Source organism: Carcharodon carcharias, chromosome 11, assembly GCF_017639515.1.
Source record: "Carcharodon carcharias isolate sCarCar2 chromosome 11, sCarCar2.pri, whole genome shotgun sequence".
Lineage (NCBI taxonomy): Eukaryota > Metazoa > Chordata > Chondrichthyes > Lamniformes > Lamnidae > Carcharodon > Carcharodon carcharias.
The window spans coordinates 86,625,502-86,651,611 of NC_054477.1; the positions used below are offsets into that span (position 1 = coordinate 86,625,502).

The 26,110-nt window shown below is 39.1% G+C and overlaps 1 protein-coding gene across 2 annotated transcripts in view; it reads left to right on the top strand.

The window, feature by feature from the left end:
* The window catches only part of tmem135 (transmembrane protein 135), a 471,653-nt gene that overhangs the window by 297,511 nt on the left and 148,032 nt on the right, over positions 1-26,110 (top strand). For both annotated transcript variants that reach the window (XM_041199702.1, XM_041199703.1), the window contains exon 6: positions 12,078-12,124. In XM_041199702.1, coding sequence (XP_041055636.1) covers positions 12,078-12,124 — 47 coding nt within the window. The remainder of the gene's footprint in view (positions 1-12,077; positions 12,125-26,110) is intronic.

The following is a 26,110-nucleotide window of genomic DNA, read 5'->3' on the forward strand; positions in this document are numbered from 1 at the left end:
GTACACATGAGCTTAACTTTATTGCTGTTTCTTACTGCAATCAGAGAGTGATAATTGAAGCAATACTTGTGAGCAGTACAGTAAGGAGAGTCGTAATTTATAAATTAAAAACAGAAGCAGTGATTAATTATTGGACATTTTTAGGTGTTTTGCATCTAAGTCAAAAGGTTTTCAATTTGAGCGTCACTTGTGTACGTAATCAAATCTGATATTCTGGTATACCACTGAGGGAATGCTTCATTGCCATTACTTGGATTAACCTTCTATTTGCTTGTGACATTATCCTCTGCTAACTGTGATTCTGCGCCCTGGTGTGGCTCCATGATAAATAGTTGAGGCCAAATTCGCTGGTCTAAGAGCTGCTTTACAGCCAGACCCCAACTGATGATTTGACTCTGAATTGGTTTTCAGATCAGCCTGAAGTTGTAGCAAAATAATTGCTTTCCAAAAGTTTACAATCTTCATAAGTATACCTTTTTTTTTTACATAAAATTGGGGAGTGCTTTGAATAAGCTTTTTTTTAGCAGGGTGGTGAGGAATAATGAATCACTTGAATTGCAAAAACAGACATTATAAAGTACAATGATTGATCTGGATCTAAGGCAGCTCTTCTGTTAGAAGAATAGAAAATGCACTGCTAGTGTGTTGGTGAGTCACAGATGAGGAAGGTCCTATGTTTGATCTTTTGAAATGATCTTAGGCAGAATGGCAGGACAGGATTGACAGTTGGCCTCAATGCCCAACTCTGAGTTTTCTTAGGCAGGCACACTTAAGATAAAAGTGTACAAGGCTTGAAACAAAATATAAAACAAAATATTGTGGATGATGGAAATCTGAAATAAAAATAGAAAATGCTGGAAATCTCAGCATGCGAGGCAGCATCTGTTGAGAGAAAAACAGAGTTAATGTTTCAGGTTAATTTTTTGTCAGAACAAATTAAATTTATTCACTTTATTTTACAGTAAGGAAGAAACACTTGGATTTTTAATAGCATTATCATGTTGTGAAGTGTTCCAGGACAAAAATTGTGTCAGGAAGAGGAAAGGCATGTGGAAGTAAGAACATAGGAACAAGAGTTGGCCATTTGGCCCATTGAGCCTGCTCCACCATTCAATTAGATCATAGTTGATCATCTATTTCAATGCCACTTTCCTGTACTACCTCCATATCCCTTGATGTCATTAGTCTCCAGAAATCTATCGATTTCTGTCTCGAACATGATCAATGATTGAGCTTCCACAGCCCTCTGGGGTAGAGAATTCCAAAGATTCACCACCCTCTGAGTGAAGAAGTTCCTCCTTATCCCAATCTTAAATGGCCTACTCCTTACCCTGAGATTATGTCCCCTGGTTTTAGGTTCATCACATCTACACCCAGCCTGTCATTCCCTGTAAGAATTTTGTAAGTTTCAATGAGGTCACCCCTCATTCTTCAGAATTCTAGGGCATACAGACCTGGTCTCCTCAATCTCTCTTCATACGAAAATCCCGCCCTCTCAGGGATTAACCTGGTGAACCTCCATTGCACACCCTTTGAGGCAATAATTTGCTTCCTTAGATAAGATCATCAAAACTGTGCACAGTACTCCAGTTGAGGTCTCACCAAGGCTCTATATAACTGCAGCAAGACTTTCCTACTCTTTCCTACTCTTGTACTCAAATCCCCTTGTGATGAAGGCCAACATATCATTTGTCTTCTCAATTACTTGCTGCACCTGCATGCTAGTTTTTAGTGGGTCATAAACAAAGAGACCCAGGTCCCTTTGGATATCCGTACTTCCCAACCTCTCATCATTTATGAAATACTCTGCCATTTTGTTTTTTCTGTCAAAGTGAGTAACTTCACACTTATTCACATTATATTCCACGTGCCATGTTCTCGCCCATTCACTTAACTTATTTGAAGCCTCCTTGCATCCTCCTCACAACTTGCTTTCGCACCCAGTTTGGTGTCTTCAGCAAATTTGCAAATATTACAATTGGTCCCCACATTGAAATCATTTATATAGAATGTGAACAGCTGTGGCCTTAGCACTGATCCTTGCAGTACCCCACGAGTAACAGCCTGCCATTTTGAGAATGTACTCTCTGCTTTCTGTCTGTTAACCAATTCTCAATCCATAAGAGTATATTTTCCCCCAATCCCATGCGCTCTAATTTTACTTACTAACCTCTTGTGTGGGACCTTATGAAAAGCCTTCTGAAAATCCAAGTACACCACCTCCACTGGTCCTCCTTTATCTATGTTACAAGTAAAAAAAAACTGCAAGTTTGTCAAATATTATTTCCCTTTCATAAACCCATGTTGACTCTGCCCAATTTTACCATTCTTTTCTAAATGTCTAGTTATCACATCCTTTATAATAGATGTGCATTTTCCCTAATATTGACGTCAGACTGACAGGTCTATAGTTCTCCATTCTCCCTCTTCCTCACTTCTTAAATAGTGAAGTTACATTTGCTACTTTTGCAGCCCTCAGGAACTTTTTCAGAATCTATAAACTTTTAAAAGATAACCACCAATGCATTCACTATCTCTAGCTCCCTCCTTCAGTACTCTGGGATGAAGCTCATCTGATCCAGGGGTTTTATCAGCCTTCAAGCCAGTTAACTTTTCAAGCACTGCTTCTTTACAATACTGCCTAATACTAATTTCTTTTAGTTCCTCAGTTTCACAATCCCCTTTGTTGCCTAGTATGGGGATAGGACAATGAGAAAGAGATATTTGGGTCATGGTATGTTGTGTTTCTAAGGTAATTGTAGGATCAGGATATGCATCGAGTACCTTGGGACATCTTTTGACATGAAAGGCACTTTGTAAATGCAAGTTGTTGTATGTTGAGAACACAGGAACACAAGAATTTGGAGCAGGAGTAGGCAACTTGGCATTTGAGCCTGCTTCACCATTCGATAAGATCATAGCTGATCTGATTGTGGCCTCAACTCCACCTATCTGTCTGCCCCCTTAACCCTCGCCTCCCTTGTCCATCAAAAATCTATCTAACTCAGCCTTGAACAAATTCAATAACCCACCAGCCTCTGGGAAGAGAATTCCACAGACTAAACCCTCTGAGGGAAAAAAAAAATTCTCTTCATCTAAATCTCAAATTGAAGATCCCTAATTTTTAAACTGTGTCCCTTAATTCTGGACTCCTCCACAAGGGGAAGCATCCACACAGTCAAGTCTCCTAAGGATCTTATATGTTTCAATAATATCATCTCTCATTCTTCTAAACACTAGTGGGCAAAGGGCCACACTGCTTAACCTTTCTTCATAAGCTGACCCCTTCATCAAGTGAACCATCTCTAAACTACTAATGCAGTTATATCCTTTCTAAGGAGACCAAAACTACACAATATTCCCAATTCGGTCTCACTAAGGCTCTGTACAGCTATAGCAACACCTCCCTAACTTTATACTGATCCCTCCTTGCAAATAAGCACCATCATCCTATTGATCTTCCTAATCACTTACTGTAGCTGCTTACTAACTTTTTGAGATTCATGTACCAGGACACCCAGATCCCTCTGTACCTTAGAGTTCTGCAGTCTATCTCAGTTTAAATAATATACTGCTTTTCTATTCTTCCTGCCAAAGTGGACAAGTTCACATTATACTCCATCTGTCAAATTTTTGCCCACTCACTTAACCTTTCTAAATCTCTTTGTTAACTCTTTATGTCCTCTTGACAACTTATTTTCCCACCTACCTTGGTGGCATCAGCAAATTTAGCTACCATACATTTGGTTCCTTCTTCCAAGTCTTTGATACAGATTGTAAATATTTGAGGCCCCAACACTAGTTACAGCTTGCAAACCTGAAAATGACCCATTTATCCCTACCTTCTGTTTACTGTTAGTTAACCAACCCTAAGTCATACTAATATGTTACCAGCTACCCCATGAGCTCTTATATTGTGTAGTAACCTTTGATTAGTGACCTTATCGAATGCCTTTTGGAAATCAAAGTACAGAGGGGGAGGTGGTTTGTTGGCTGTAAAGATCAGGTTGAAAGGGCAGTGGGGACAGTCAGGGAAGAATGGAATGGGTTGCTGTGCTTTGACGATTGTTTTTGACCTTTTGATTTCCAGGCTATATACTGTAGATTGCAGTGTATAAGTTGACCCCATTTTTTGTTCCCAAAAATCATGTTTTTGCATATATCAGGCATATAAGTTGACTCCACCCTTCAGCCACAATTTGCTATACATGCATTAGTAGTCAGCTTCAAGTTTTCACCTGACAAATGGATGTTTTACTTCCCAGTGTTTCATAACTGGGTGCAGGGGGTCAAGTAAGCGATATGGGCTATGTTGCGAAGATGTGTGGGAATTAAGACGCACCCAAACAGAGCAGACCCTGTGTGGTGAACAACAAAGATGGTGACCACCACACACATGCCAACGGTTCACTTTTATTCTCAATACCTAAGTCGACCTCAGTTTTTGGAAGAATTTTACAAGGCTTCAAAGGGTCAATTTATACAATGACATCTGTGGTACTTGTGGATGTTTTAAGTGGACAACCAGCCAATGCAATTTTTTAGTTATTGTGAAATAACAGCAAGTTTGTGTTTGTTCTCCTTTTATTCTCTCTTTTCTAACCCAATTTAAGGAGGTTTCCAACTTCTATTTGGTCACTTAATGCACTGCCGGTAAGACCCAGGCAACTAAACAGCATGATCAAACTTGCAGCCTTTTAGCCTAAAGTTTTATTAGATTCAGGCCTGTCAGCTGCTTTGTTGCCAATTTAGTGCAGCTAATGAAATTAATTTGGTGTGAAATATATGGTGATCTAATAATTGTGAATTGATTTAAAGGAATTTATTTTGTCTGTGTTGCCTTTATTTGTACAGGAAAATGCATCTTTTGTACAGCTGGATTTTTTCACAAAGTTAAACATCCACAGCTCAAATTTCAGTTCCATGCAACATAATCCCCTCAAATAAGCATTCAGCATTTCTGTTTGTTGTACTTGTTCAATGCTTGTATGCAACTGATTTGAGTTGTCAGGTTTCAGAGTCCCACCTGAGGAATATTCAATTCATTTAAGTATTCAGGCCATCTGCCATACCACTATTTGTAAATGTCACAGGAAGTTGCAGCAATTGAATTTATGCTTTGCTGATAATCTGTACTTGCATGACCTACCGCTGTCTAAAGTGGGGAGGGGTGGGGGGTGGCGGGGAGGGTTGGTGGGACAATTGGTGGAGGTGGGAGTGGGGCAGGGACAGTGATGATACAGCCTTTAACCAATGAAAAGATGTCTATCACAAACAAAAACAAAAATAACTGGAAAAACTCAGCAGGTCTGACAGCATCTGCGGAGAGGAATACAGTTAACGTTTTGAGTCCGTATGACTCCTCATCAGAACTAAGGTTATCTATCTGTTGACAACAGTGTTGTGTTTCTGACCCTTACCTGCAAAGTGTAGACCTGGTGGCTCAGAGTTCCCCTGGCACATAAATAATTGTCAGTCTTAAAATAAATGTTTTCAATGCCATTGTTGCAAATTGGTGCTAGTTAAAAGTGAGCTTTGGGCACAAATTGACAATTGAGTGCAAACTGCTTTTCTGCCCTTGCGTTAAAAAATACATTTTGAGTATATTAAAAAATATTCTTTGAGTAGTAACCTAGTGCAGTTTTATTAATAGGTGAAAATGCAATTATCACAAAAAATAAGCTTTTTGGTTGCTGTTTGGTCTTCCACCTGTGATTTTAAATAACTTAAAGTAACTTGAAAAAAACTATATGGAACCATTTATTAGCTTCATTGGTGTACAATTCCATGATCTTTTGCATGAGTTTGGCGCATTTTGGATGAATTGCACTGGAAAATCCAATGTTACCTAACAAACTCTATCCTGAAATGTTCAAATTAGACATTGATGTTCCTTCGGTTTAGCCAGTCTTCATACCAGGAAATCTTCCAGTTATGAGGTACAGTCAGTTCCACTGTCTACTATCTTTGATTTTTGTAATAACAGTTTGTTTTCCCCTTCTTAAAGCCACCAAAAGCTTGGCATATCACAGAATCACACAGCACAGAAGGAGGCCGTTTGCCCAATACGTTAGTGCTTCCTCTTCGAAAGAGCTTTCCAATTTGTCCCATTCCCCTGCTGTTTCTCCTTTGCCTTAATTTTTTTCCTTTTTAAGTATATATCCAATTCCCTTGTGAAAGTTACAATTGAATCTGCTTCCACCACTCTTTCAAATAGTTTGTTCTAGATTGTAACAACTTGCTGTGTTTAAAAAAAACTCATCTGTCCCCGGTTCCTCTGCCAATTATGTCGTCTGGTTCTTGCCTCTGGTTATGATCCTGCCGCCAGTGGAAACAGTTTATTTACCCTTATTTACTCTTTCAAAACCTTTCACAATTTTCAACACTTCTATTAACCTCTCCTTAAATTCTCTCTGCTCTAAAGAGAACAATCTCAGCTTTAAACCTTCTCCACATAGGAAGGAAAAAAGAAAGAAGGAACTTGCATTAATATAGTTTAATGGCTCATCGACACTGATCTTCTGCAAGGTTCACCCTCCAATCAAACTATCCTTTGACTTAATTGTTTCCCAGCACGTTGATTTTGTAATGCTTATCCTCTTTATTAAAATACTGCAGGTCACTATCTGAGTTAGCTCCCATGGTTGTTTTCCCCACATGCACTCTTTGCCCCTTTAAAACCGGATTACTTCCTATTCTCTATCCCTTCTACTTTTATCAGGCATTGCATACTTCCCTCTAGAGCTCTTTTCCAATCACTGCCAAAGAAAACATTTCTCTTCAGTTTTGCCTTTTCCTCTTTTCTATCTTTCTGTATGGCTGCTTGATGTCCATTTGCTTTCTGTCCTGTAAGTGTTCTGAGATATTTTTCTTTATGCGGTAGATCATTGGAGCGTCTTCTCATCTTCAAATTTGTGAAAGTTAGGGCTTTGCTTGGCATGAAGCCAAGCAAACCTGTAATAACAATGTCAACTTTCTGAGTCAGTGTGATATTGTGATTTAAAATTTCTAATGTAACAATAATCATTCTGCCAAGACAGTATTAGAGCTTACTGTTTTGACATTAACCGAATAACAGACTTGTGGAAGCATAACAATTTTTCATGGGATAAAAAGTGCAAGTAATTCTGCCACAAAATGGATGGCTAAGAAAGCATAATTGCTTTTTCCACTTGGTGGAATTGGAACCTCTAATATCTTTAAAAGATAAATCGGCCGGTGTTGACTGAGTGATTCTGAAATGCATCTGGCTATGGCTGCTAATTATTTTTTTTTGCAATAGTAAATCATACACTTTAATCTCCATTATTATACAGCTGATAATCAAGGCGACAGAGATTGTTTGACCGATCATTATTACATAGGGCTGTTTAGACTGATAAGTTCACCATGTCAGGTTACCATATGGATCTTCAGATCTATTTCCATCCTTGTAGGATTCAAAATAGAGTATTATCCTAGTGTTTGTTGAGGAGAATAAATAGACAATTGAATGATGGAGAAAGACATTAGTAAAGGTAACAGTAACGTACTTCTCATTTGAAGTGATGCTGCATACACTATCTCAGTCTTGTTTGAAGTATGGGTTATCTACTTATTTTTAAAAATTACACAAGATTATTGAATAAAGATCTTTTTAGTTGTGTTAACTGGGAATTTAGAATTCATTATAGTGTTGGGGGTTGGAAAGTATTGTCATTTGACTCTGATACCAACATTATTAAAGAAATGTGTGTCTATAGAAGCATGGAACTTTACAGCACAGGAGCAAGCTACTAATCCCGTTGCGCCTGCATTGGTTCTCTGAAAGAACTATCTACTTGGTACTATTCCATTATAATTTCTCCATAAATAAAGAACTTTCATTTTAGATTGTCTTTCATGACTGCACATCAACTGTGTTCCAAAGCACATCAATGAATGAAGTATAAAAGCAGAATACTGCGGGTGCTGAAAATCTGAAACAAAAAGAAAAATAGCTGAAAAAACTCAGCAGGTCTGACAGCATCTGTGGAGAGAAAAACAATTAACATTTCGAGTCCATATGAAAGGCATATGGGACACTTGCCTTTATCAGTTGAGGCATTGATTACAAAAGTAGGGAGGTCATGTTGGAGTTGTATAGAATCTTGGTGAAGCCACAGCTGGAGTACTGTGTGCAGTTCTGGTCGCCACATTATAGGAAGGATGTGACTGCACTGGAGGGGGTGCAGAGGAGATTCACCAGGATGTTGCCTGGGATGAAACATTTAAGTTATGAAGAGAGGTTGGGTAGACTCGGGTTGTTTTTGTTGGAGCAGAGAAGACTGAGGGGTGACCTGATCGAGGTGTACAAGATTATGAGGGGCATAGACAAAGTAGATAGGGAGCAGCTGTTCCCCTTAGTTGAAGCGTCAGTCACGAGGAGGCATAAGTTCAAGGTGAGGGGCAGGAAGTTTAGGGGGGATGTGAGGGAAAACCTTTTTACCCAGAGGGTGGTGACAGTCTGGAATGCACTGCCTGGGAGGGTGGTGGAGGTGGGTTGCCTCACATCCTTTAAAAAGTACCTGGATGAGCACTTGGCATGTCAAAACATTCAAGGCTATGGGCCAAGTGCTGGTAAATGGGATTAGGTAGTAGGTCAGGTGTCGGTGCAGACTTGATGGGCCAAAGGGCCTCTTCTGCTCTGTGATTCTGTGACTTTCTATTCAAAAGAAGGACAGGAACCTGGAAAAGGTCCTGGGAGGGTGGTGGAGGTGGGTTGCCTCACATCCTTTAAAAAGTACCTGGATGAGCACTTGGCATGTCAAAACATTCAAGGCTATGGGCCAAGTGCTGGTAAATGGGATTAGGTAGGTAGATCAGGTGTTCCTCAGGTGTCGGAGCAGACATGATGGGCTGAAGGGCCTCTTCTGCACTGTGTGATTCTGTGACTCTTCTTTAGAACTATGAATGAAGTATATTTTTTGAATTGTAATCACTTGTACAAATTGAATACCATGTTTCATTACATGGTCAGGTCTTACAAAACATACAACAAGTAAGATAAATAACCAATAAATAAAAATAATTTTTTTTTGGGATGTTCATTGAGCAACGAATGTTAGTCAGGACACTAAGAGAACTCCTCCATTCTTCACTGAATAGTGCCATGGGATCTTTTGCGTCTATCTGAAAGGATAGGCATGGACACAGTTTAAAGTCTTACCTGCTATTACCAAACAAAATATCAACAGTACACATTCCACTGTTGATACTGTGTTTTACTTAACTTTTGTTACTGACTGTTCCTGTTAAGTCTTCACAGTAGAAGACACTAATAGCATACCAAAATTACTAAATAATCATGGGGCAAAGAGTGGGGGTAGGAAATAAATACAATAACTATCATAAGAGAAGTGCTTGGGAAACTAATGGGGCTAAAGGCCGATAAGTCACCTGGACCTGATGGGTTGCATCCTAGAATATTAAAGAAAATAGCTGCAGAGATAGTGAATGCACTGATTGTAATTTTCCAAAAATCCTTAGATTCTGGAAAAGTCTCAGAGGATTGGAAAACTGCCAACGTAGCACCCTTATTTAAAAAGGGAGGGATACAAAAAACAGGCAACTATAGACCAGTTAGCTTAACATCTGTTATTGGGAAAATGTTAGAGTTTATTATAAAGGATGTAATAGCAGATCATTTAGAAATGCATAATACAATCAAGCAGAGTCATCATGGCTTCATGAAGGGGAAATCATGCCTGACAAATTTATTAGAATTCTTTGAGGAGGCAGCAAGCAGGATAGATAAAGGGGAACCAGTAAATGTAATATATATGGATTTCTAAAAGGCGTTCAGTAAGGTACCACATATAAGGCTACTTAATAAGATATGAGCTCATGGTGTTGGGGGTAGTGTGTTAGCATGGATAGAGGATTGGCTAACTAATAGAAGACAGAGAGTTGGGATACAGTGTTGGGGGGGGTATTTTCAAGATGGCAACCAGTGGAGTGCCACAGGGATCAGTGCTGGGGCTGCAGTTATTTACAATGTATATTAATGATTTGGATGAGAGAAACGAATGTACTATCGCCAAGTTTGCGGATGACATAAAAATAGGTGGGAAGGCAAATGATGAGGATGACACAAAGAGTCTGCAGAGAGATATAGACAGGTTAAGTGAGTGGGCAAAAACGTGGCAGATGGAATATAGTATGGGAAAATATGAGGTTATGCACTTTGGCAGGAAGAATAAAGGAGCTGAATATTACTTAAATGGAGAAAGACTGAAGAAAGCTGCAGCACAAAGGGATTTGGGGGTCCTCGTGCATGAATCACAAAAAGCTAGCATACAAGTTCAGCAGGTAATAGGTAAGGCGAATGGAATGTTGGCCTTTATTTCAAAGGGAATAGAGTATAAAAATAGGGAAGTCTTGCTAAAACTATACAAGGCATTCATTAGACCACACCTAGAACACTTTGAACAGTTTTGGTCCCCTTATCTAAGGAAAGATATACTGGCATTGGAGGCAGTCCAGAGAAGGTTCACTAGGTTGATCCTGGGGATGGAGGGATTTTCTTATGAGGAGAGGTTGAGTAGATTGGGCCTGTACTAATTGGGGTTTAGAAGAATGAGAGGCAACCTTATTGAAACATATAAGATTCTTAGGGGGCTTGACAGGGTAGATGCTGAGAGGTTGTTTCCCCTTGTGAGAGAGTCTAGGACCAGAGGGCATAATCTCAGAGTAAGGGGTCACCCAATTAAGACAGAGATGAGGAGGAATTTCTTCTCTCAGAGGGTAGTGAATCTGTGGAATTCCTTACTGCAGAGGGCTGTAGAGGCTGGGTTGTTAAGTGTATTCAAGGCTGTGATAGACAGATTTTTAATCAGTAAGGGATTCAAGGCAGGAAAGTGGAGTTGAGGATTATCAGATTAGCCATGATTTCATTGAATGGAGGAGCATACTCGATGGGCCGAATGGCCTACTTCTGCTCCTACGCCTTATGGTCTTATAATTTACAGTAAGGTGCAGAAACATGCTGATTAAAATAACACAATCTGGAGCTGTATTTCTTTATATTACACTTGAAGGAAAACCCTCCGCTAATCTTGATATATTTTGAATGTGGTGCACAAATGTTACTTAAATTTGTGAAGGATAAAAACCTAATCAGGTTTCATCTATTTTTCCTTGCCATCAGTTTGATTTTTTTCTTTAATTTCTCCCCCTTTTTTAGCGTTCTGGGCTACTTGCATTGCAAATGAGTAAGAGGATAGATAATCTCTCCCCAAATCACCCACTAGTCAGCAGCAGGTGAGTGCTGGAGAATAACCCAAAAGGAATGCCTAAATGTGTTGCACACATCTCTCAGATGGGCATCTTGGCTTCATTTAGTGGTCCCCCTGTATAACTCAGGGAGTGCTGAAGCCAACAGTTTCTGATAACTAACTGAGAAAAGACCAAGCCTCAAACTGGCATCTTCCTGGTATAAATTGCTCAGTACTGTACAAGCCCATCTATTTACTTCAAGGCATGAGAAAGTGCAAAGTGACTTATTTGTAAAATGACCGACAACAACAATATATTAACCAAAAAAATAGTTTAGTTTTGCATGTGGGTTGAATCTTGTGTTATCTATTGATTCTTGAAAGTTTTTAAATACAATTTGGTCACCATGAAAATATTTGATTTCCAATGTTGCAGAATTTTTATGAGAAGATTGTCAAGTAAGTCATTTATCCGATCATTGAGTGAACAGTATGCACTGGTCACATGAGATTTAGAGTTATTGGTTATGAGTTGTTTTTCAAAAGTGGATTAACAGCACTGCCAAGTACTTTTTTTGTCTGTATGAAACATGAATTACTGAGATTTAAAATGAGTTATTTTAACCAATAAACATCTGTTCAAATGAATTTCCTAGAAATGCTGTACTGATTTTTAATCAAAAAGGATGTTCAGCTGGATCTGCTATTTTTTTTGAAGTACAACTTGATAAACTTACCATTTCAGATTTTTATTGCACAAAAGTGAACTATATTTTTGGGGAGAGAGAAAGAGGATGAAGTATCTTTACAGTCAGAATAACTTATCTGTTTGGTTTTGTACAGGTCCTGTTGTTTTGCTTCACAGCTGCCCTGTACATGTTCTTCTTCAGGTAAGTGTGTGGTGTCTGTATATCTCAGTTTTCTTTAATTACAGTCTTTGCTGTTCTTTGTAGCCTTATGGCTCATTGATCCAATGCTTCAACTTATTGGGAGATTTGTTCAAATTTTATTGCAGCCCTAGAGAGTTTCAGACAAAGCTTTTGAAGCCTTGTCACTCCTTCGAGCCCCCTAGGTCAGAGAAGTGAGTTTGAATACATTTGCCAAAGACTTGGGTTGAGCCAACCAGTTAGCATGGCACCACAGGTCAGCCCATTTTTCTTCTGAACAAAACTCCTGATGTACATACAAGACAAGACATAGTGAAGCACAAGTCATGGTTCACTGGTAATCCACAAAGAACATTGACAGTTTATGTTCAAATGTAAAGATGCAGTGTTGACAGGTTTAGATAATTGCTAATCATTTCTGTATTGTTTAACAGAAGTAGTAGTGAACAATCATATGATTACTGCTGTCGATGTGCTGTACGCAATAATTACCCTGATTAGATAATACTCAGCTTTGATGAATATACCAAAGATCAACAGAGTCGAGAAATAATGAAATGCTTTTTTGGGAAAAATCATTAAGTACTAAAGGTTTTTGTGTTGAGATGGGAATAAAAAAAAAACTTACTTACCTGTAGTGAGCCAGTGAAGATGTGTGAGCAGAAAACATAGTGCAAGTTACCATGGTGATTAATCCTGCTTCTTTATTGTACAGGCCCACAAAGTTTTGTCTCAGTTCATTTGACCTAAATATTGAATACTCTCATGAACAGTTGTAATTAAAATGCAAGGTATAAATAAAAAGCAGTCCAAATCAATGGAAAACATAAGTGGCACTGCTTTCTCTTTTGTAACAATAATGTTGAAAATGTCTTTGTGCTGTGCACGTATTCAATTCTGTTGCGTCTTTTCAGAAGGTGAATAGATCCATATTGTGACTACCATCACTTGTAAAATTTGACAAAAACATTTCTTGGATCTGGAATGAATGTTACTTGTTTTTAAATATGCGAACATAATACTTGTCTTATTCCTTTAGATTTAATGATCTTTGTTCTTCATTGCCCTTTTGTAGCCATTCTTTAGTCTCTTGAAGAAAATAAATTCTTTCAGGAAAGGCAATGATTAATTCTGCAAAGGAAGTTGGAAATTGCTTAATTGTTACTAAAATAATACAAGAATAATGATGGTAGCTATTTTGAATGGTTATCAGACTGTTTTATTCAGGAGATGTTATAAATCATAATCTACAGAAAATTTGAAGAAAGCCTGCAGATTCTCCAAGGGTTCAGTTCACAAAGCCATTATGCTGCGGAGTCACACAAACCATCAGGTTTTGGCCTCAGTTTCTAGCCTATGCTGAGCTTACTGATACTTGAAGGATTGTGATAAGAAATCTAAAATTAGCCTCAGTACTCCAAAGCTCAGGAGAGTTTATCAAGCCAGGGTCTCAACTCTAGATTAATTCTGGAAGCATATCTCTTAGGTGAAGGCAGATTCAGGCTCAACAGTGATGTTCCACAAACCCCACCAACACCTGGCCAAAATACCTGAGGGTGCCTAGCATTGGTAAGAATCAGTGTCTTCAAGAGAGAAGTTTGGAGAGAAAATTGACGAAAAAGAGCATCTGTAGTTCTTGGGACCCTTGTGTCATGATCCCCAGCTGAGGTTACCACAGGACAAGTCTAATCCCAGGGTGGAACCCAGCTTGATAGATCCTAGTTTTTATTTGTTTGTTTAGGTATGTGGAGAGTAACTACTGAACAGAGTCACAGGAGTCAACTGATGAACTTTTAACAAAAGACTAAAACATTTATTCAACAAGAAAAGATTAACTATATTACAGTACTTTTTCACCCACAACTAATACTTTACAGATATATACAGATTTGTAAGGATAGCTCAAGTTACCAATTGGCAACCTGTAGTCAGGCATACCACACTCTGAAACCAAGTGGCAGATGCCACCTCAACCAACTGCTATGGATCTCTCCACAACTCCCCCCAGATGTTTGTCACACCATGGGTCAACCGGTCTCGCTGCACTCCATCTTTCACACGAGGGTTTCCAATCTCCACTTTCCAAGAACTCACCTTGGAATCTTCTCCCAAACAGACACTTTCTCTCAGATGCCTTCTGCAAGGGCTCACTTCCAGGATTTCGAACTCTTCTTCCGATGTTCTTCTGCCCTGGGTCACCACATGCATTCAAGTTGTCCTCCGTGCACTCTCCCTCACTGACCCAGAAGTCAACAGTACACCACTGCTTCACATGCCCATAGCAAAGAGTTCAGACCTTCAGCTGTCTTTTTGGACTTTCTTGCCTCTTGCAAGCTGTCCTCGCTTTAAAGCTGCTTCCTGTAGCTTTTGTCTCTTCAAGCCTGAAGCTTGGAGCCTTTCTCTCTGCCCCTCACTCTTAACTTCATTAATAGGACCTTTTCCAGGTTCCTGTCCTTCTTTTGAATAGAAAGTCACAGAATCACAGAGCAGAAGAGGCCCTTCGGCTCATCGAGTCTGCACTGACACCTGACCTACTACCTAATCCCATTTACCAGCACTTGGCCCATAGCCTTGAATTTTATGACGTGCCAAGTGCTCATCCAGGTACTTTTTAAAGGATGTGAGGCAACCCGCCTCCACCACCCTGCCAGGCAGTGCATTCCAGACCATCACCACCCTCTGGGTAAAAAAGTTTTTCCTCACATCCCCCCTAAACCTCCTGCCCTTCACCTTGAACTTATGTCCCCTTGTGACTGACCTTTCAACTAAGGGGAACAGCTGCTCCCTATCCACTCTGTTCATGCCCTTCATAATCTTGTACACCTCAATCAGGTCGCCCCTCAGTCTTCTCTGCTCCAACGACTTTCTCCTGTTCCACTCCCTTGGATTCTTGGGGACTTTCTTCTTTAGCTTGGGACTGGCTATCTGTCTCTTTTGCTCCAGTCACTCTCTGGCAGCTACTTTCAACCAATTTTAGCTTGGGACTGGCTATCTGTCCGTTTTGCTCCAGTCTCTCTCTGGCAGCTACTTTCAACCAATTTTAGCTTGGAACTGGCCATCTGCCCCTTCTAGGCTGCTTCTGCCCGGCAACTGTCTTCAAACCTGCTGTTTCTTTAGTTTTTGTGTGTGCGCCTGCGGGAGAGACCTGGCTCTTTGGATCCCTGTTGTTAGGCAACAGCCCAGTTTCTCTACTCTAGTTTGTTTAACATAGCTGCTACAGTCATAAAACGCTCATTGGAAATGCAGGCACTTTTTAAAGTGAAACTAAAACTCAATTTGATCTCTCTTAACACACATACAGAAATACAAATCAAACTTAAACATTAAAACTAAAACTCATTCCTAACATCAGCAAATGCAAATATAACTTTGTTAAACTATATCTATTTCCTAATACTTGGAATATGGTTTTATCATTCTTATATTCCACCTCGCTCATAATACTAATGTTTTGCTATAGCATTTCAATAGGGAAGATTAAATTTATCATTGCCTATACCTATTGAAGAGCATTCGCGCCTCTCTTTCCCACCCCCCCCCCGCCAATGCAGATAGAATTCTATAACGTAATGAGGACTTTGCAAACATCTCCCATGAAGCAAAATACAAACAAAGGCAACTTTGCCTTTAATGTAATAAAATGTCCCAAGGCACTTCATAGGAGCAATATAAAGCAAAATTTGACACTGAACCAGTGGCAATATTATTGCCAGAAAGGCAATAATTAGGGCAAATTCCTAATGAAGAATGTCAGAGGCTGGCCAGGAGTCTGTTGGAATAGACACTCCTAGAGGTAACAAAGGCATGGATGAAGGTTTTAGCAGCAGATGAGTTAAGGTGGGGCAGAGTTGGCGATGTTATGGAGATGGAAATAAGCGGTCTTAGTGATGGCGCAGATATGTGGTTAAAAGCTCATTGGAGTCAAATATTGACATCAAGATTTCAAACAGTCTAGTTCAGCTTCAGACCATTGACAGGGAGAGGAATGGAGTCCGCCGTTAATAAATGGAGTTTGTCGTGAGGACTGAAGATAATGGCTTCTTCCCAATGTTTAATTGGAGGAAATTTCTGCTCGTCCAGCACTTGATGGACGAGCAATCTGATGATTTAGCAATAGTGGACCAGTTGAGAGAAGTGGTAGTGAGATAAGCCTGAGCGTCGTTGGTGTACTTGTGAAAACTAACAGGAAAATGAGTGTCCTTAATTTATTCAGGCTGACCTGTATAAGTAATATTCTTAACATTTATAATTTTAATTTTTCATATGATGCAATCTCAATTTCTGGGATGTGAACCTTAAAAATTAAGTTGTTAGCTACCTTGAGCAATTCACCTGGTTGCATGAGTGGACCCCGAAATGAGATAATTATTAAATTATCTTGCACCTTAGCAAAATTACACATTTTGCATAGTGTAGTCTTCATGGCATCAGTTTTCTATGAAATTATTAAGCACAAGCAAGTGAAAAATAATCCATGCTTTTTCCGTTTGGGGGTTGAAATTTTAATAATCTTGTTAGATAGTCGATAAAGAACTAGTTTCATTATTGAGTGTAGTAATAAAATATTTTTTGATGATTTTATTGCTTGTGCCTACAATACGAAGCTCTTTGTTAATTTGCTTTTTCTCTAGTTTGTTGTTCCAGCAATAAATTAAAATAAGAAAGCTTTTCATCAAACTTAAATATCCCGAATAGATTTTCATTAGAAGCAATGTAAGAAAGCGTGCTCTGAAGAAGTCATATGGACTCGAAATGTTAACTCTGTTTCTCTCACCACAGATACTGTCAGATCTGCTGAGTTTTTCCAGCATTTTCTGTTTTTATTTAAGGATGTGGTAGGATGTTTAATATTTGGGTGTTTTTATGCAGCAAACCGTTAATGCCAATATAATTGTACATTTATGAGTCAACAGATTCTTGATTAATTTATTAGCTTCACATATTAATTTGCTCTTGATTAACTTTGTGATCAGTGCTTTTTGAGACTTTAAAAGGGACAATTGTTTTGTGGACTACCCTAACTGATAAAAGCAGACAGTTCTGCATGTTAACCATTCTCCCAATGGTTTTGAAATACAAATTAGTTGCAGATGCACCCTTAAATTAGTCCATAATATAACTTGTGAGAGATACTTAGTATAAAATGAAGTAATTGTGACCTAATCAATTAATGTTACACTGAGACCCTGTTTGCCTGTTTAGATAGTTGTAAAAGATCCCGTGATACAAGCAGAAAGTGCTCCCAGTATCCTAGACAACATTTCGTTCATCTCTTACTGCTTATGAGACCTTGCTATGTGCAGCTTGCCACCTACATAACCAGTGGCTACACATCAAAATGAGTTGGGTGAGGGACACCTTTGGACATGTCAAGGATGTGAAAAATGCCACATAAATACAAGCTTTATCTTTTAACAAGACCAAAGTGTACTCTAGTTGAAATTTAATTGTGTGTTATGATATACATTTTGGTAAGTAAAGTGAATGAATAAAAAAAATAGTTTAAAACAAATTAATACAAAGCTCTTATTCTGGTGGTGGTAGCATGTGATATGAAAGAAAAGTGAAAACTTAGGTAATTTTTTTCATAAGTCCAAATTTATCAAGTTAATCATAACTTATAGATCAAAGTCATGCGCATTCCAAGTTATAGCCCTTATAAACAGTTAATCAAATGTTTGACATTCACTTACTGTTATTTTTGATGACATTTTTCATCTCAACTTATTTTTTTTCACCCTTATGTTACTTGGCAGAGCAGATGTGAGTTTTTTTTCCCTGCTGTCGGATGTACAATGATGCAAGGGAAGCAGATAAAACTGTTTCCTTGTTATTGTTGGTTAATTGCTAGAGCAGCTGCAGTGGAGTTGTGCTGATGGGAGGTAGCCTTGCAAAGTTGTTCCTGCTTGTGGTGAAGTTGGTAAATTAACACACATTTCCTTTTAAATTTGGCCTTGAAGATTTCATTTGGAATCAATGTCAGATATACGAAATTTGTGCATTATCTCTCTAACTCACCTGGTGTAGCCAGTGAGTTACTAAACCACACAGACGAGAAAAAAACCACAAGTTCAATCTCCAGTCTGTGCAGGATATTGGTAAAGGTATTATAATTGACCTCAACACCCCAGGTTAAGAAGTGGAAAATTGACTTGGATTCCCAGACATGGTTCCTATCCAATGCTGGAACCACATGTCTGTGGATATTAGGTGCTCTGATGCCTCACCAGCAGCCTCCCCCCTCCCTGGTTTTATGTAATGAACGTTCACTGACCAGACACTCATATGGAGGAAAGGTTTATGATTGCCATTAAACGTATTGCAATAATGAGTCAATGCCCTTAGGAAAAGAGAATATGAGGAAAGAAAATTGGCAGGAAAACGGAGGAAGGGAAAAACTCTATGAACCAGCAGGCTGAATTTTCTTCCAACCTTCTCGACATCCAAACAACAGTGATTGTCTTCTTGCTCTTCACAAATATTTTCACCACTAGCATACAGACCTCCTATCCCAAAAAGGAACTACATTGTCCAAAGAGGAGAGGCGTCTTTATAATTTCAAGTCAGCAAATGCTTTCCAAATTAGAAAAAAGGTTATGTGGGGGGGGGGGGGGGGGGGGTATGGGGGGATGGTGCGTAATGGAATTGTTGAGCAAAGTTACACTATTTCCATATGTATGAAAGTAGGTGATCATTTACGGACTCTGGAGAGACATGGTTATTGCCTGTGCTTTTGAAATAAAATTTTAATTGCTAGTTATATTCGGTGGGCCTGATTCTGCCTAAATTTGTTAACTGAGGAAGCTTAGGTGTAATAGAGGAATCTTTCATTTTATGTCTTGGTGAATATGAACTACTTTTTCAGCCACTTTGCCACAAATTATTTCATATTTTAACTAAACAACATGTTTTTAACCTAAATAATCTTCATATTTGCTTCTGTATTCAAGGTTGCAGAGTTGGTCTGCCCTAGTAAATGTACTAAAACTCTTCACCTCACAAGCTCAATTAATAGTCCATGCTGAGTTAACTGATCAAGTTTGTTAAAATTATCAATATGTTTTGAAATGGGAATAGTGCACACTAGTAATCAGCATCTGGTGTCCCCTGCTGATCGTGTACATGTGTAGCTGCCAACTGAGGAAAGTAGAAAGGCTAAGTGTTTGCATAGGTTTATATGGATTGAAGGCCAGCTTGGGCGAGGTAGTAAAAGGCAGTTGCTACTTGTGGAGTTGTATCTTCAGGAGACGGGGTAAAGGCTGAAATTGGAGTTTGGGAGGAAGCAGTATTTTTTTTATACATTTTTGCAAATTGAACAAAAAGGCAAAATAAACAAATTGGAAAATTAAGCCCATTATCAGATAGTAGTGAAAACAAACACCATGAAAACCTATAGTTGGATCCATGTCTTTGTTTATACATTTCTCCTTCATCACGCATCTTGCATATTCAACAAAGATTGACTCCTTTTGTATAACAGAGTATTAGACATCCATCTGTTGAGGCATATGCATGTACAATGTGTACAGCGTACAGATGTGTGGCGTCAAGTTTCAAATTTTTGTGGGGCTGCATGGGAGAACGTGGATCATATTTTTGTTGCAGTTTGGGCAGTGTGCTCATACCACACATTGAACTGAGGGATGTGGACAGGTAATTTAGCTGTACCAGTGTGCATTCAACAAATTATCCTTAAAATGCTATGTAGATAACCCAAGAACAGCATATACTTGAGGGCATTCTGGTGTTTAGGTTAGATTGTCCTGCTACGTGATCAAAGTGCTTGGTTTCGAAGAGATCAGGGTGACTTTTCTTTTGCTTCCCTCCCTTAATTTTCATTGGGGTCCAATTCCACAATTGCTGCTAGTTTACTGCAGTTTGCCCAAATGGAAGTTCTGCATATTTTCAGTGTGGAAGAGAGTATCGGTCAGCTATTTAACTGCAGAAGACTTCCCAGCTGAGCTTAATCTTGTCTTCATCATATATGCACTCGAGCACCATGTATGCACTTGAGCAAAATTTGCAGCAAGTGGTCACTGGACATCAGGTAGGAGTATGAAGCACAACTGTTTTCCCCAACCCCCTCCTTAGCTCAGGTTCACCGAGGCCTTTTGTATTATCTCCTAACTCCTGTCCGGGTGTGATCAGCATCTGTGCCTTTGTAGTTTGTAGTGCTACAACAGGGAGCACCATACTGGACCTTAGCAACCCAGATTTAAATCTGGAAAAGGTTTTGCTCTCAGGACTTGTGTTCACCCAACACACCCAATTAAACATTTCAAGAATTAATGTATGCGCAGCAGTTAATTTCTGAGTTGAATGCTAGTCCCTGCATAAACAAAGCTACTACCCCATTTCCTTCAGTATTAGCACTCTTGTCTCAAGGACTGCTTCCCCTTTTAAATGCATAGTTTATTCCTCTTTATTTTATACTCAGTTTCTAATCCAAAGGCACTTTTTGGAAGGGCCACTCAGCCTGACAGAGGGTGCGATTTGTGGCTGCTGGTTCCTTTGGTATTGATTCTGAGTTGTTAAATGTAGCTTTCTGAAGATTATACACTTATAGTGGATTATGGATTAATTCAAATCCCATTTAGAATTATAAAATGGGGTTGAATTTAAAATCTGTTTCCAGGGAAAGACATTCTAAGTTTGATTGGGCCGATTTCCACTGGCTCAAATGCATCCAGCATTAGAAGTTTGATGTTTCAATGTGTTTGATATTACATTGTGATTTTAAAACTATTTTTGTGGCTTTTACCTATGCCAAGAAGTCATTGAATCATGTTTTTATTTACCAGCCTTTTCATATTCATTCCTATATCTTCACCATTCTGGCACTTTGAATTATTAGCCCTAAAAATACATTTTATGAAGTTGCAGGTGCAGTTAGTTCAATGAGATCTTGTTATTTAGTCAATTCAATTGCTTCTCATTCCCAACTGGAGTACTTGTATCGCAATATTTTGTTTCTTTTAATTACGTTCCCTTTTGTGCATGTGCGAACGAATGGAGACCATTAAGAATTGAGATAGCTTGACTTTCATATCCATTGGTTCTTACCTAGTTTGAAAGGGATCAAAGTATACAGATTCTCCTCATCTCCAATTTTTACTCACCAGTGAATAGATCTAATTTTTTCACCATTAAATGAATATTGATGGACTGTTTTGTGTTGAAGCTAAGTTAAGATTTCTGTTCACAAGCAAATGAATCAAAACTTGCAAAAAGTGAATCTAACCTTAAGTTGTGATCTGAAAAGAACGTGACCTGCTTTTTTCCATTCTCCACAGTCCTGTGGAAGCAATGCTTACTGCTATAATTTAACTGCATCAATGCACCAGCTAGTCATGACAAACTGTTTGCACTGATTGTTCTGTGCTCATGTGGGACTCGATAGTCACAGAGGGCTATTGTGATGAGTGCAAATTCCTAACCGTTCCGTAACAGTTTAAGTCAGCTGTACTGAGCTATCTGTACAGCACACTCATAATTACAATTTGAGATCCTTTGCAATCAGAGTACTTCCTTTTCTGTGGTGTTATGATCATAACTGTGCGCATGCTCAAAATGATTTGTCATTAACATGACTACATGGTTTTGGAAATGTCCTCAATCTTTTGGTAGTTATATTTATTTAAGTTATAATACTTCATAAAGTGACATGATGCTGGAAGTGCTTGTAAAAGAACTACTGAGAGTTTGGCACACAACAGCCATAATGACACTTCCCATATCCACCATTTTCAGTGAGATTTCCTATGAGTAATAGGCCCTACTTTTTAGGATGCCTGAGAAATGTTTTATTAATGTAAGTATTGTTGAGAACAGCTAATGTTATGCTGCCCATTCTTTTCAAAGTCTATATAATGCTGGGCCAGTAACTTGTACTATTATACTGTCTTTAACTCAGAAAAATATGCCATGGTACTTCACAGAACCATAATAAATAATTGGACACTGAGTAAAAGAAGGAGCTATTACTTGGGGTGGCTCAAGGCTTCGTCAAATAGGTGTGTTTCTAGAAATGTCTTAATTCCTGAAAATGGTGTCTATTGGCGAAGGGATAAACAATTGGAGTGGTGGAATGGAGAGTTTGGCGGAGCTGGATGAGACTGGAAATAGACAGAAATGCTGTAGCGAGGGATTTAAACACAAGGATGAGAGTTTTAAATTGGAGGGGTTGGGGGATCAGGGTTAGTAATAATAAGTTAAATAAAAGCAAAATACTGCAGATGCTAGAGATCTGAAATAAAAACAAAGTGCTGCAAAGACTCAGGTCTGGCAGCATCCGAGGATGGAGAATCAGAGTTAACCTAACAAGTCCAATATGACTTAGTCGGAACTCTGAAGGAATGGGTATGAGAGATAATGGTCATGGTCACCATTATTGAGATTTTCAATTCCCAATTTATTAATTGAATTTAAATTCCACCAGCTGCCATGGTGGGATTTGAAGCCGTTCCCTAGAGCATTAGCCTGGGCCTCTGAATTGTTGGTCCAGTGACGTTAATACTACGTCACCATCTCCCAATCTTACAGTCTGCATCTAGCACACCTCGCCATACCAAAACTAGCCATTTTACTCCTGTTCCACATTTTTCTTCTGATTCCACTCCATCTCAACCCTCTCCTCCTCCTCCATGCCCGTTCTCCTGTCATTTCAGCTTTGGCCTTGAGGAAATGGAATGTGGGAAAATTGAAAGGGCGGAAGGGAATCACATGGGGCATAAACCCAGAGGTGGGATGAACTTTGATTTCACCGGTAACTAATAATTACTAACTGAAATTGCAGTAAGAACTAAAGGTATTACTGGAAACATACAGGTTTTCCTCATAACCAACAATATAATAATAAATCAGTCCATATATAATAGACAATAATAGCTGTAACCCTACCTATAACTGGTAGTAATCTTGTAACCCGCTGATACTTATCCTGAAACTATAGCCAGAATCTCCCTGTACTGCACAAAGTATGGTCAGGCTTTCCAGTTGATACTGCTATTAACATATCCCATCTCTCATCCTATCATCTTAACTTTGTTTCTATGTGAAGATAAACTGAGAGCTAGCCGATACTTGGAATTAATACTTCAAAACTGGCCAGCACCAACCGGCCTGAAGCAATCCAAGAGATCACACAAAGGGCAGTAGCCACTCCTCTCAGACACATCATCCTTAACTCAACATAGCACCCACATTTCAATACCACTTATACTAAAAGCGGGAAATGCTGGAAATACTCAACAGGTCAGGCAACATTTGTGGAGAGAGAAACAGAGTTAATGTTTCAGATTGTGAACCTTTCCCAGTTCTGATGAAAAGTCATCAACCTGAAACATTAACTCTGTTTGTCTCTCCAAAGATGCTAACTGACCCGCTGAGTATTTCCAGAATTTTCTGTTTTTATTTCAATTTTTCAGTATCCACATTATTCTGATTTTCATTATTACTTCCTGGGCTCAGACTCAATAAAGGAGTGTTTTCATAGGGTGAGAAAGTTTACACACACATGGCAACCATTTGGGACTCAGTGCTGGTACTCTTCTGTAACTCCACTTTCTTTTAAATGATGCTTGAGTCTCTGCAACTTGTGGTGAAGTATCTCTTGATTAAATAATCCTCTGTTCAAAAACCTTTCTTTCCCCTTCCCCCTTAGTTTTTCCAGTAAGAATTTCCAGTAAGAATCGCTTGTTCCCAATCATCCACCAGTGAAAACCATCTTTCATTATTTTTCTACAGTAAAGTTTTCAGGTTTCAATTAGTCCTATAATCACTACTTCTCTCAATACCGATGCTACTCAGCACACAGATGCAGGAAATTCTGGGCCCTACCCTATTCACCAGTATCTTTCTCCGAGCCCCACCTGACCTTACAACCACTATCTCCTGACCGTCAGTCCTCTGGTGTGCTCCATTTAGCCCCCCACACCACTCCCCCACCCCTATGTCAAGCCTCAATTCCATAGTGCCTAGACCCTGTTCACCTTCTCCCAACTGGACTCCACAACTCTCCCCACTTTACCCCTTTCTCTTGCCACTCCCAGACTTCTTCTTAAGCCAATGTTGTTTCTGTACAACATTAAGCATGGGCCAGTTTTTTGTGGTAAGGGGTCTCTCTGAGGTGGTAGCTGAGGGAACATAGAACAGAGAGGATTTAGAGGGCAAGATTCTTCTGGATGTTAACAGTAGTGCCTGAGAGATTCATGTCCCATTCCAGGAAACTTCCAGGTAATCTGGCAGGGTTGACAATCCTAACCTTTTTCCACCTCTTTCTCGATCTCCTTTTGCTATCCTGTCATTCTTTTTACTGTCCCTCTCCCTCCCCTCCTCCCTGCTCCTTGTCAACTCAAATAAAGCAATGTCATGATACATAAGACTTGGAGAAAGTATTGTTGCAATTAAACTGTTTTGAATGAGCGATCAATTAAATCGTATAGTGACGACATTAAGTATTTCTACTGTACAGGAAACTTACATTCTAAGATTTTTGATAGTAACTATTTCTAAGACTATACATTAGTTGAAGATTATTTTAGTGTTGTGTTAGGAATGGGACCAAATTAACTGTTGTATAATGAGTCCTTTATTTCCTTGGGTCATTGCTTTGCTGGGGAAAGGAGTTGCGAGGAAAGTCTTTCAAATTTGTCTTAATTATCAGAGCAGAAGAAAAGAGATTTGGGTCAGAAATTGCAAAATCTCCATGATTTGCAGTGTTCCTGGGGACTACATGATTATCTGATTTTCACTGGCTACATTTTTAGGTGATGCATATCTTACAATCTTTCTATGCAATAGATTTACAAGGATTACAGTGTAAGGTTTTCAGATTTCTGAAGGTATTAATAATAATGTAATTGTGATCACAATTTCTTTTTAAAATTTCTTAATATATTGGCAGAGAACATTTCTACCACTGTGATGCTCAAATATCATTTCATTATGAAATACATTTTCAGGGCATCTCCACAGCTTAAGCAGTAGGGACATCTGAGTCGCAGTTTAGGAAATAATTTTGGCTAGAAGAATTCTCTTTAGGTCCACTTTCTGGCGGTTGAGATTTGTGCCCCACCTTTGAACAGCCCCAGCCCCCTGAATTTTGTCAGTAGGAGCATATGTGGATGGTTGGATCCTTGTTGAGTTTTCATTGTCAACAAAGAGCCTGTCAATGTGAGTGAGAAAACTCTGGCACCAGAAGAGGTGGCAATGGACTTAAAAGGGTGAAGAAATGCCCCCAAAATTACTTAAAAGCTTCAGTCGCGGTTTTTCAAACTGAAATATCTGGGCCTAACTGGAGGGAGAGAAGGCCATTGAGTCCTATTCACCAATCACCCTTGTGCTCTCTGGCCTACATTAGCACCCAGCCAAGCAATGCCTGGATTTTAAAATTCTCATCCTGTTTTCAAATTCCCACATGGGCATGTCCCTCCCAATTACTATAATCCCCTCCAGTTCCACAACCTGCCGAGATATTTGTGCTCCTCTAATTCTGACTGCTTGAGCATCCCTGATTTTAGTTGCTTTGCTATTGTTGTTATTCACTGTGCTTTCAGCTATTTGGGCCTTAAGCTCTGGAATTTCCTCCTTAACCCTCTCCGCCTCTCTTTCTTCCTTTAGGACGCTCCTTTAAAATCTACGTCTTTGACCAAGCTTTTGACCTTTTGCCTTAATATTGCCTTTTGTGACTCGTGTCTAATTATACTTTATAAGATTTCTGTGAAGCTGTTTGAGATATTTTATCATATTAAAAATGATATATAGATATAAGTTGTTGCTGAGACTGTTGAAAGGCCACGGCCCCTGTTTGGGAGAATACTGGACCTTCACTGTCACCTTTCAGCTACTGGCTCTGTGAAAAGGTGGTAAACAAAGAGAGGAGTGAAATGGTAGAGACCTGGGCCGCTTCTGTCACTCTACATGTGTTGTGGGCAAGGGAAATCTGTCAGCTTTATAGCTGAATTTTTTGACGTTATCTGCAGTGATCTT